At 58.4% G+C, this 12,274-nt stretch overlaps 1 protein-coding gene across 4 annotated transcripts; it reads right to left on the bottom strand.

The window, feature by feature from the left end:
- Positions 1-4,065: 4,065 nt before the first annotated feature.
- On the bottom strand, positions 4,066-12,030 carry MCRIP1 (MAPK regulated corepressor interacting protein 1). 4 transcript variants are annotated; one of them, XM_070390179.1, is made up of 5 exons: positions 11,976-12,030; positions 6,085-6,140; positions 5,883-6,001; positions 5,154-5,255; positions 4,066-4,969 (listed from the first exon to the last, which is right to left on the bottom strand). In XM_070390179.1, the coding sequence occupies exons 2-5, from the start codon at positions 6,090-6,092 to the stop codon at positions 4,905-4,907; spliced, it is 294 nt and encodes a 97-aa protein (XP_070246280.1). In that variant the 5' UTR covers positions 6,093-6,140; positions 11,976-12,030; the 3' UTR covers positions 4,066-4,904. The 4 variants fall into 4 exon arrangements, with proteins under 4 accessions (XP_070246280.1, XP_070246281.1, XP_070246279.1 ...); XM_070390180.1 differs by lacking the exon at positions 11,976-12,030 and adding an exon at positions 11,615-11,946; XM_070390178.1 differs by lacking the exon at positions 11,976-12,030 and adding an exon at positions 7,869-11,500.
- Positions 12,031-12,274: the final 244 nt, after the last annotated feature.

The following is a 12,274-nucleotide window of genomic DNA, read 5'->3' as shown; positions in this document are numbered from 1 at the left end:
GAGTTGCAATAGACTGGGCTCTCCTGTGGCCCAGGTGGGATGAGATGTTGCTGTGATTGGTGTGGGCTGCAGCGCAGCGTGGCTGGCTGCACCTCTGAGGACCTGAGACCCCTGACCTTGAGGCTTCAACCACTTCCTGTCCCAGGCTCCCCAGGACCTAGCACACCTCTGAGCCCCTGTGCACAGGGGCACCCCTACCCATCCTCCGTGCCCAGAAGCCTTGTGAGCACAAGCTAGCACAAGGAGGGCACAAGTTCTCCTTCATGCCAGCTGAGCTCAGGGTTGGTGACTGCCCTGGGGGTGTGCCACTCACCCAGGGGACTCCCTCTGCCCTTGTCCTCCTTCACCTTGTCCCTGTCCCCAAGGGAACTGGAACAGGCCGGTGAAGTCAAGGGTGGAGATGGGGTGGAGGCCAGGCAGGGGCTGGACTCATCCAGCCAATAAACATCGACTCTGACCAGGCTGTCCTGCAGGTGGGGTGGAGGGGCTACCGGTGGGGGAACCCACTTTCCAAAGCAGGGCCCAGCACCCACACAGCATCACCCTGCATTCAGGAAGATGAACATTCCAGGCTCTCTGCCCCTTCGCCATCTCTGCTTCCCTTCCCACCTCCACCCCAGCCCTTCATCTCACGCCCTTCCCCTCCAAAAAAGCATAGGAACTACCCAGCTTGTCTGTCTGTGTGCATGTGTGTAGCACTCAGAGGGGCTACGATAAACAAGGGTCACACCTAGGGGAGTGATGGGCACCCCCAGGATGGCACTAGTGTGCCAGGCAGAGTGGGTCACTGGGGGAGGCCGCCTTAAGCAGGGCAAGTTTACAGGAGAGACACTTCAAGGGGATCAGAGTGACTGAACACACCGAGAAAAGATTTAGATAACCTGGTGGAGAGTTCAGGTCTTTAGTGTTAGTACACAGAAAACTAAGCAAATGAAAAAAGGTGGCAATTAATAACTTCAAGAACAGAAAGTTGAGTAGAAAAAAAATCACAGTTTACCACATGGCTCAGCTCTGAACACACAGACATCATAATTTACTCAACACTGATGTAACCAAAGTTATGAGAGAAAAAAAACTGTCTAGGGAGGACAGTGGATGGTAAAAACGTGTGTGTGTGGTGCCAGTGGTAAAGAATCCTGCCAATGCAAGAAAACGTAAGAGAAGTGGGTTTGATCCCTGGAGTTGGGAAGATCCCTGGGTCGGGAAGATCCCCTGGAGAAGGAAATGGCAACCCACTCCAGTATTCCTGCCTGGAGAATCCCATGGACAGAGGATGGGGCTACAGTCCATGGGTTGCGAACAGTCGGACATGACTGAGCACGCATGCAAATAAGTTGGGCTGGGAGTTTAAGAAGGAAAGGGGAGAACCAAGAAGCACAGTTCATGTATGCTATTTAAAAACAGAAACAAAACAATCAGCAGAAAAGTTCAAAGTAGTTGCCTCTAGGTGAGTCAGAGAAGTCTGAGGGCTGCACCTGACCAAACTCTGCCTGCCTGGGCCTCCTCCTGGACACCGGCAGCCATCAGTCCCAGGCCCTCCCCTGCCGCCCTTTCTCTTGCCTTGCTCTCCACTGCTCTCAGCCCCCTATCCTGCTTCCTCCTCCCTTCCCTGAATGCAGGTCCCACCCTTCTTCCTTCTTCATCAACCTTAAAATAGCATCAACATTAAAATTACTCCCAACCTTTATCTCCAACCCGTGGCCCCTCCAGATCCACACTAGACTCAGCTTCCCACTTGGCACCTCTACATAAGACATCCAATGGCATGTCGAATTCCACTGCCCACATTAAGCTCCTTACCTGCCCCCTCACCCAGCTTCTTCCTCCTACGATTCACTAGAGGTAGCCCTCCTAACAGGTCTCTCCACTTGTACCCTGAGTCTTATGGCCTGTTCTCAACACAGCAGCCAGAGCAATCCCTTTACACCCAAAGTCTGCTCCAGTGAATCCCATCACGCATATCTCACCTCAGTTTACAGAAACACAGGGAACAGAGGAGCCTGTTAACACTACAATGATGCAACCAGGCAAAACTGGAATTTGGGAAACTCCAACATCAGGTATGCAGGGAGTCTTCAATCATAAATGGAGGGAAAATGCAGGAGGCAGTACTGTGACTAAGACAGACTGAAGGGACACATCAAGCTGATGCACTTGGCCTTTCTGAGTCTATAACCCTCGAGGAATACATTATTGTCGACAGCAGGGGACTATGGACTGGGTATTACGACACTGGGGAATTGTTGTTTATGCTCAATACACATGAACATGCTCAGAGTACATGCTCAGCAAGTACGTGCTAAATTCAGGTTTTGATAAACAACCTTAAAAATCAGATATGGCCAGTCTCCTACAGCAGGTCACCATTCCCTCATATGGACAATCAGGGCAATAAAATCACCCCCTCCCTGAGGTGTCATGGTAATAACCCCATCCCCCACCAAGTTGCCAGCACAGAATAAAAGCAGAGACGTGTGTGGCACTGCCAAGGGTAGAACGTGATGGAGATGTGGGTACCCTGTCCACCAGGACACTCCCTCATCTCCTCTCTCCTCACTGTCTGAGGGTAGGGGAGGTGTCTCCAGCCACTCAGGGTCAACCAGGCAGCCCACCGTGCTGGTGCGGAGTCTATCACCACTGCTCTGGAGTTCAATACCTGTCCCCCGCAACCCTGGCACAGCCCATTAACCACACTCCCACCTCTGAAGACTCCAGGCCTAGGGCCTCTTTCTCAGAAAACCTTAAGTTGACGGGGACAGCAGGAATGAGAAGGCCTCGAGGGTTGTCCCATGGGCCCACCCACACAGGGGCAAAGTATCAGTGCTAGCAGGCAAGGCCAGGGGAGAGTGGCTACAGACAGGGGAGACCCAGATGCTGGGGGCCCGGTGTGCCACCATTCCCACTTTCCAACTCCACAGGAGGGACGAGTGACCCAGAGAGGGCTGGGAGCAAAGTCAAGTCAATTTTTAACCAATGCAACATATTAGATGTTTCCAGTGTGCTGCCAGGGGGCCTGAACACCCCTTCAGGGGAAGGCCTTCCAGTCACCACAGCCCAAACCTCACTTAAAATGGGAAACAGGCAGGACAGCAGTGTTACATGCCCCAGTCACAGCAAGGCCAGGGTCGTGGCTGCACGGGGGCAGACATCCAGGCCCCCGCAGTCTTGTGGGTCCAGGGCCCTGTCAAGAGCATCCATGAGGTGACTGTCGCGGCAGCAGGCCCTAATACTCAGCAGCCACCAGAGGAAGGTGCTAACCTCCACTTCAGGAAACAGGCTTCGAGACTCAGCAGCTTGCTCAATGCCACGTGCAGCAGTGGCCTGGCTAGGTTCAGGCCCACCCCTCCCCTTCCCCAACGGAGGATCTCTGCTGGCTGACCATCACCCCATCCTCAGTGGTCTTGGACATGCTGGGTGAAGGGTACCTGTGCCCGTGTGCCCAGCCTCTGGTCACAGGGCCCTGAACCCCAGCCAGGCCACACCCACCTCCTTCCAGCCACAAGCACAGAGGCTGTGTGGGTGACCCAGCCCAGCAGGCACTCAAACCCTTGGCAGGATGCCCCATAGGTCCCTGGGGAGCAAACAGGCCTGTGTGGTTACAGGAACTTGGCTCAGGTCCTGGCACCAGCCAACGCCCACTGGCTGCTGCTTATTGCATGAACCATCCTTCCTGCACCCTCATCCCTGGGGAACCCCCTCCAGAAGAAGACGTCTCCCAGAGCCACCTGTGGGGCCACTGGAGCCCCAGAATACTCTTAACAGGAAAGGGCTGTTCCCGAAATAAATTCCGGTTTGGCTTGTCCGCCAGGGCTACGTCCAGATCTGAAGGTCAAGTGCACTGGGGCTCTCCAAGTCCAGCAGCCACCCTCCCTGGACAGCAGACAGGCCACCCCTCAAGGGCCCAGTGCTGCTGAGGATGTGTTACCTCCAGGGCCCCCATGTCCACCTCCCACTGCCCTCCAGAAGCCCAAGCCCCCTGGTGGAGCCCAGGGATCAGACGGAACTTCTGGGCCTTGGACTTCCAGACCTGTGTGGGCAGCCAAGACAGGGGCTTCACAGACCAAGTTGCCAAGCCAATGCCACCCCACCTTTATTTACTGGTCTTCAGGTTCCAGTCAGACACTTGAATCTGGAGGGCACAGGAAGAAAAAAAATGGCCCTGAAGACCCTCCCAACTCACCACACAGAGCAGGACCCACTGGGTAGCCTCGTCAGCTCAGGCCAGCCCCACGCCCCTTCCTAAGGGTGAGCCAGACCTCGCTGCCTAGAACCCTTGGAGGGGGCACCCAGCAGTGTGCCAGGCCTGGAGAGCTGGTGTCATCCTAAAGCTGACAAGGAAGGAAAGGGCCAGGCTGGACAGTGGGGTGGGGGGTCAGACGCTCCCCGTGCCCCGGGCACAGATGCAGCAGGGGTCGGTGAGGGACCCATGCTGGGTGTGGCTGGGACCACCCTGTCCTGGCTCCTGGCCACTTCAGGACAAAACCAGCCCAGTCCCACAGCACAGGAGATAACAAAGGCCCCTCATCTCCCTCCTGATCCTGGAAGTGCCCAGGGGTTGGGGGTGGGGGCAGGAGAAGGCGACAAGAATCAGGGTCGAGGCCCTGGGGGCAGGCAGGACCAGCAGCTCCAAAGGTCCAGCCAGGCCCGGGGTGGGCACGGGCTGGCAGGGCCGAGGCCCTCCTAGGGACGGGGGTAACCTGAGATCCCCCGAGAGGAAAGGAGAGGCTCGGGGAGGAGGGGCAGGCCTTGGCCATCAATCATGCCTGTCCTGGTCCCGGGATTTTCGGCCCACTGGGAGCAAGGCCCCCTCCCCCTCCCAGGAGCTGAGCCCACAGGAGAGGAGGCGGCCAGCGGCAGGCTGCACCCAGATCTCCCGGAGGCCAAGGGAGGGGCACTGGCGCGCCTTAGGACTTCTTGGCGTCCTGCGTGTTCCGGCGCTTCAGGTCGCTCAGGTCGATGGGCTTGAAGGCTGCCAAGGGACAGAATGGTCAGTGGTGGGTGCAGGTGGAGAGGGAGGGTCTGTCCCTTGTCCTGCCCTCGCCTCTGAAAGCCCTGGGACCCAGGCCACCCCACCAGGCTGGCTTGGAAGCAGCAGGTGGGTGGGCCTTCCTGCCCCCTGGTCGGCCCCTCCTGCCCAGGGCAGCCCCACTTACTCTTCAGGCTGGGGTTAGGGACCTTCTCCACGTACTCCTCCACCAGGCCCCGCTCGCTGCCCGACATCTGGCTCCGCAGGTCCCGCTCCACACCCTGCCAGGCTGCAGGAAGCAGGGGTGGTCAGGGCCCCTACCCTGGGGCCTGCCATCCGGCCCTGTCAGTGTCCAAGCAAACGGCACCCGCTCCTGCCCTATCCCTCCCCTCTGAGTGGCCCCACAGGCCCCCCGAGCCCAAACTCCCACTTCAACAGTTTCTGGCCCCCGAGTCCAGCCTGCTCCTAACCTGAAGTTGTCCTCAACATACCCTGCTCCCTCGAGGAGCCCTGCCCAAGCCACGCCCCTTCTGGCCTCATGGTACCATGACCAGAACTCCAGTCACAGAGGCTTATGAAACCCACTAGGGTACAGCACTTCCTCCAGGCGGGTGCCCATCTTTCCCATGTCCTCCACCCCCCCACCTCCCAGCACAAATGCTGTGCACACGTGCTCACACCTCCACCACACCACTTCCAAGACACCCCAGGCTCCCCAGGGTGCGCCATCTTCCATGGCCCCCCTCTTCCCCAGCAAACACCACTGATTCCAAACATTGCCTCTTCTGGGGTGTTGCCTGTCAGGACCACCACAGTGCTGACCATGCACACCCATGACCAGAACTGGGTCTCCACACCCCACAGGAGTTCAGGGGAGGAGGGGCTCAGGGGGGCTGGCTGCGGACACTCCGTGTACCTTCATAAATGAAGCGCACATTCTCCTCGTGGGCTGGGGTGAAGATCTCGCTGCTGTTGGGGGGAGAGCGGGGGCTACTGTTCCTCTTGCCGTTGTAGACGACCCTGGAGACGGGGGAACTGGGGGGAGCCCGGCCCGTGAGGAGGGGCTACAGGGCAGGACCCCCCCACACCTGGAGGTAACGCCACTACCTAAGACCCACCTGGTCATCGCTGGGGCGTCTGGTCCTCGCACTCCACTGCCGGATCCCCTCGGCCTCTGGAAGGGAAGCCTCATGACATAGTGGGATAGAGGCCACCCTGCCACCCTCTCCAGAAGGGGTCCAGGGATGGTAAGGGCGTGGGGGCATTTGCCTCTTCCCTTTAACTGTGGTCTCCCTGCCTTCCAGTAGACAGGGTCGAGCCACAATCCAGCTGGCTAAAGGTTCAGTACCGTTGGCCAGGGGCCACCAACAGGTCCGAGTCAGAGCAGCTTGAGCTCCAGTGGACCCCGCACTTGGACCACCGCGGCCCAGGGAACACACCTACCCCAGGGTCGGGAAGCCCTGTTGATATTCCAAGTCTCAGAACACCACTGCTAACAGAGCGCGGGGCTGCAGGAAAGGCCCACAGTCGTCCAGTGCCCTCGTGGCCTGCAGGGCCTAGGATCTTGTCTCCACTGAGCCTCAGTTTCCTATCTGTAAAATGGGGATGTGCTTCCCAATGGGAAAAGTGCCTGCCCGGCTTCCTGGTCCCCAGGGTGTGACAGGAGGGCTGGGGGAGGACTGTGAGCCTGGAGGAAGCCATCAGGCCAATCCTAGTGACCGAGACTCTGGGGTGTGTCTTGTTTACAGGCTCTCTCAGCCCAGGAACCAGACAGCCCTGGATGGGGGTCTATTTTTAGACTCACTCTCAAAACTGCCCAATTGGACAAAGTCCCCTCTCTGGCTGAGGACATGCACCGCAGGGTGAGGAAGCTAGTTGCACAGGGCTAGTCCCAGGCCTGGCCTTGCCCCAGAGGAGGCCAACCCCAGGTGTTGGGGGATGGGGGAAGCCTGGGAAGGGCCTGTGAGCACAAGTGCCTCCCCTCCCCCGCCCCTGGAGCCTGGGGGCCCCAGAATGCTCAGCCACAGCCCCTCCTGAAGAGCCTGGAAGATGAGACCCAGTGGATACTTCCTCTCTGGCTCCTTTGGCATTTAAACACCCGTACAGGGGGACTTCCCTAGCAGTCCAAGGGTTGACACTCTGCTCCCATTGCAGAGGCTATGCTTTCGATCCCTGGTAGGGGAACTGAGATCACACATGCTGCACAGCCCAGCTGGGGAAAAAAAATCTGCACAGGTAAAACAGCCCACAAGCTGAGGTAGTAACGACAGAGCACAAAGCCAGCTTCCTGGGGGGAACATAGAAGCCTATGCCCTCCCAGGAGAGGGGCCCTGCTCCTCACAAAGGGACTTCTCCCTTCTTGGACTCGAGGGATCTCACTGCCTATGATTCTCCTGTCCAGATGCCAGTCCCACAGACACCAGAGCACAGAGGGAAAGCCCTCTCTGGCCTGAGGGTACCCTGGGGACACGGAAGGGGCTCAAGAACACTCACGTCTCAAGGGGCTGTTGGCAGTGCAATGAAGTGGGAGGCTTCAATTAAGCAACAGGAGGGAGGCGCCTGGAGGATCAGCCAGCCCCAGCCCAACCCAGGCTGGCCCCTCCTACCCAGGCCCCTCATCCCTCCTGCAGTCTGTCCTCTCAGACCTCGGGGGCCACTTCTTCAGGGTACCTGCCTTCCCAGCTTTGCCCATCTCCAGGGCTGCTTCTTTCCAGGGCAGCCTCGGCCTTGGCCTCCTCTGGTCACAGCCTGAGGGCTGCCTGGCCTTTATGGGTGCCTGACTTTGGTCCAAGGCCCCCTTTCAGTCTCAGGCCTAACTCAGAGGCCAGCCCCTTCCAGCTCCCATTGCCCCGACTGCACACATGCACACGCATACATGGCTCTGGTTCTCTGAGCGCCTCACCTGCTCCCCTTGGTCTCTGCATTCCCAAGGCCTGGGCCCCAGGCCCCTGGAGCATTCGGTCTCCACAGTGGGAACCCATCCCTTGCTGCCCCTACTCTGTGCTTCCTGACCAGAGGCTAGAATGCCCCACAAGCCGAGGAGCTGTGTACCTGTCATTGGGCACCTGCCCACAAAGATGTGCTACTTGAGTTAACGAGGTTTCTGGTGCCCTGGACAGAGCGGCCAGGAAGTTCCTTGGCCAGGGCAAGACACCAGCAGGCTCTCATGTCCTCAGGACTTGAAGAATGAGTAAAAGGACTTTTTAAAAAGGAGTTATTGTCTGCCTCCTCTCGATGGGGGAAGTCACACCCAACCAGGTCTGTCTTTAATGGCCTGTGTCCTACCAGCTGGTTCCTACTCGTGAGGAACCCCCGAGTCCTCCGTCTTCTCCCAGCAGCTTGGCCTCCCTCCGGGGGCCTTTCTCCTTAGGACCTTGGGCTGGCCCTGCCCCACCCCCGTGGATACCCTGCCTCCTGCGGGATGCAGGGAAACCAAGGCTTCACCTGAGTATACCAGCAGCTTCCCGTGAGGCCAGGGCCTGCTGCACCCCTGAAGACAGAGGGACAGTGAGCTGCACTCACTCACCCACCTTCATCACCTCCTCCAAGGAGTTGGACCCCCCATGCTGACCCCAAAGGAAATTTCCTGGAAAAATCTAACAAATATGCATGCTCCGTGACAGCCATTCCAGTTCCAGGATGTACCCAAAGGAAAGGGCCTGGTGGCTACCAAGAGGTGCACAGGAACAACCAGAGAAACAGCACTTGTCTGTGCCGAGGGAAGGACCACTGAAAGGGGCCCATATACACTGGGCCTGTTTCCGCCCTGGAAGGTGACAGCTACAAGTATGAGCCATGGCAACGGCGGGCGAATCATACCACTGATGCTAAAAACAGAAGCCTGGGAACACACGGCTGTCCAGTGGAGAGGGCCGAGCCGCAAAGGCGTGGACAAGGGAGACAAAACAAGGTCAGGGAGGAGATGTCTAAAAGGCAGTTGGACTCAAGGAAGGCCAGGGCAGAGAGGTGGCCTCTGAGCCACCATGACAAAACCTCCAATGACCTAGCAGGAAGGGGCTCAGTGCAGCACGGGGAGGAGTGGGACCTTCGGCCAAGACTGCCTGTGCCTGGCAACTGGTTGTGAAGAGAGGCGCGAGGCCTGGGCTGACGGTAGTGTGCGTGATGAAGCAAAGGGAAACTCGAGCACATTTACTGTCTGAGCAAAGTGCTGAGCAGGACCTCTACAGAGGCGACTGCAGAGGAGCCAGGCGACCAGCAGGCCGGGGAGAGTGGCACGCCTGGAAAAGCGCCAGGGACACCTAAAAAGGCCCAGTAGGCCACGAGAATCCCGAGGTTGGAGTTTCCAGTCCATCTGGCCAGCGGGGAGGGAGTATCCACTTCTGCAAACATCTCCCTCCTCTTGTTTGCTTGCCGACTTTTGTTTACCATGATTATCAGGGACAATTATTTCCTGAAGACTGGAGCTCAAAACCTCACTACATCCCATCAACTCTGAGAAACTTTTTTACCTTTTAATAGCTTTGAGATCAGGCTGTATCTGGCAATCGCCAGCACAAAGGTTAGCACCGTTTTTTCATGCTCGGTGGAGCTTGTGAGGCCCAGCTCACACTACTGAGGTCTCAGATCTGATGATGCAAAGAGCTTTCCCTCAGGCCACAGACCCCAAGCCTCCACCTATGTGTATGTGCTCTTCAGTTACTTCTTCCCATTCCCACCCACTCCTGGTCCGACATCCACTGCCCACTCTCCAATCCATGTCGGGACAGTACCCTGCACTACCCTTCTCCATCCCTGGTACACGTGACGCCAGCATGATCTTCCCAAAACCTGCCCCCACCCAAGTCACTCCCCACTCAGATAGTACCAGGGCCTTCTACTGCCATCAAGCCCTCAGTCTGGCCATAATCTAATTCACCAGGTGTCAGTGTCACCAGCTACTGGGCCCCCAGCCCTTCCCAATCACAGTCTGAGCCAGAGAGCCAGCTCTGCTGCTTCCAGAGTCACAGAGAACCACACAAAGTCCCCTGGTGTACTCCACAGGCCTTGACTGTTGTCCACAACAGCCTAGCCCATAGCAGCCAGCGGGCTACCCGCTCAGCACCCGGCAGAGTCCAGAACCACTCCGTGACTGAGGGTCATCCATCGCTGCTCTGGGCAGCGTCTCTTCCCTCTATGGGCCATGGAATCCCCATCTGAGCCAAAACAACCCCCAAGAATGTTCACCAGGCCTTCCTGCTCAAAGGGACCCAAGTACAGCCACATGAAGCCACAACCTCAAACAAAATCTCTGTGGCTGCTTATCCAACGAGACAGTGGACAGGGCAATCATAGAAGGAATGTATCATCCAACTGGGCATTTCTGAGCGTAAAAGGGCTGCTCTTGATTATGAAGTGCAAGCCAGGACAGCCTTGGGCAAACTGAACGCAGAGTTACCTCAGGCATGGCGTAGACCCACAAACATATGACACAGTGTGGAGGGGCAGCAGCCAAGGGCCAGCTGTGGAGCAGCCATTGCACTGAGCCAGGGAGAACACCAATAAACCCCACTTTGGAGGTTTAGCGGATGAGAAACCTGCCACTCAGCAAAGTGGGATCTGGGCCCCAAGAGACTCCCAACCTCTCGGCCTCCCAGGCCACAGAAATCAGGGCTAGACTAGGATGGCTGAGCTGCCCTGAGCACCCCAGAGACTGCCTCTGCCTTTGTTTGTACCCCTGGCAGGTTCCAGACCCCTGGCACCAATGTGGTTCTGCTAAGAGACAGGGAGGGACTCTTCCTGGATGGATCTATATAGCACCTTGCTCTTTCATGGGGGAAAAAGGGCTTCAGAGACCTCCAGGGAGGAGGAATGCGGGGAAGGGAGCCCAAAGCCCAGTCTCCAGACTGCCAGTCTTAACTCTTTCCCCACACACAGCCATATGTGTAAAGGCAGGGGGTGATATGATATTCTGTTGTCTGCAAAAATGACAATGGATATTCCGGAGTTAGAATCAATGATGCAGTTGCAGCCACTCTGTGTTACTTTAAAATTTTTGATAGGTACTCAAAATTTTCAAGACTCCACCTCCCCTTCATATTCTGTGTCTGTGGGGTTCTCAACAGCCGTTTCCACCAATGAGACTTTTAGAAGGCAATCTACCACTCAAGCAGGACACTGCTGTTTTAGATACCAAATGGGCCTGGCGACCCTTGAAAAGACGCAGGCGAAGCCTCTAAGCACTGCACCACCCCTCTCCCTCTTTTCTTGGTGATAGCAGCAGCTTCCCTCCCAAGCAACAAACCCCAATGTATGCATTCCCCTCCTTCCTCACTTGGCAATCTCACCAGCCCTTCCACTCACCCCAAATCAAGCCTTCTCCTTCAAGACTTGGGGCCTGACCCTTCCCTCCCCACCCGCACTGCTTTCTAAAAGCTCTGGACACTCCCCCTGACACCTCAAAGGCTTTTGCTCAAAATGCCCCATCTGCCCAAAGTCGTCGCCCTGGCCCTGGGGGCCCGGCTCATGACCATCTTCTCTGGGAAGTCTTCCTAGGAGGCAGGTAGGGGATACGACTTGTGCGCCTCCGCGTTACCTGAAGTTTCTCACAAACCTGGGTTGCTTCGTTCGCGGCCTCCCCATGGCGGTCCCCGCCCACCCCGGCATCCCCCGGGGTTCCGGTGAGCTCCCGGAGGAATGGCAGCCTCTTACCCCCTTCCCTCCCCTGACACTGCCTCGCCCAGCTCAGAGACCAGGAGCGTGGGATACACGGGACGGCGGCGGAGGGCGAACCGCGGGAACCCGGCCGGCCGCGCTTCGCGGTCAGGAAGCATCGTCAGGGCTGCTCGCCGGGCGACGAGGCGGCGGCAGCTTCAGCGACGGAAAACGGCGGCCCGCTACTCCCTCTGAGCCCCTTGCCTCGCGGGCCCGCCCCGCCTCGCCGTGGCCCTCCCTAGCCTCCGCCGCGGCGGGCCGGGAACCCCGCGACCCAGCCCGGGGCCCTCCCCTCGCGGCCGCCGCGCCAGGGCGGGTCCGGGCCGCGCCCGCCCCGCCCCCGCCGCTACCGCCTCACCTCGCCCTCTCGGCCGCCGCCGCCGCTGCCAGGGGCCCGGCCGGAAGTGACGTGTCGCCGCCGCGCACGCGCACTGGCGCAGGTCACGTGACCGCGGGCCCGCGGAGGGGCGGAGACTGAGGCCTGGGGCCGAGAGGCTGGGGTCTGAGGGGTTCTTAGACTTCGTGCCACCCGGGGTCGAGGGATGTCGAGGACAGTCTCCTGGGTCGGCGGGGTCGGGGTTCTGGGACAGACAGGGCCTGGGGGTAGCGGGATCGATGGACGGCAGGGACCGGTGGTCGGGAGCCGCGAGACTCTAG

Source organism: Bos mutus, chromosome 19 (assembly GCF_027580195.1).
Source record: "Bos mutus isolate GX-2022 chromosome 19, NWIPB_WYAK_1.1, whole genome shotgun sequence".
NCBI lineage: Eukaryota > Metazoa > Chordata > Mammalia > Artiodactyla > Bovidae > Bos > Bos mutus.
This window is presented reverse-complemented; position numbering and strand designations above follow the sequence as displayed.

Excerpts from the sequence above, each read along its gene's own strand:
- MCRIP1 (XM_070390177.1), bottom strand. The coding sequence starts at position 6,667 with ATGGCTTCCTCCAGGCTCACAGTCCTCCCCCAGCCCTCCTGTCACACC. Across the intron at positions 5,256-5,882 it reads TGTGCGCTTCATTTATGAAG|CCTGGCAGGGTGTGGAGCGG; the intron begins GTACACGGAGTG and ends TGCTTCCTGCAG. Across the intron at positions 4,970-5,153 it reads CCCTAACCCCAGCCTGAAGA|CCTTCAAGCCCATCGACCTG; the intron begins GTAAGTGGGGCT and ends GTCCCTTGGCAG.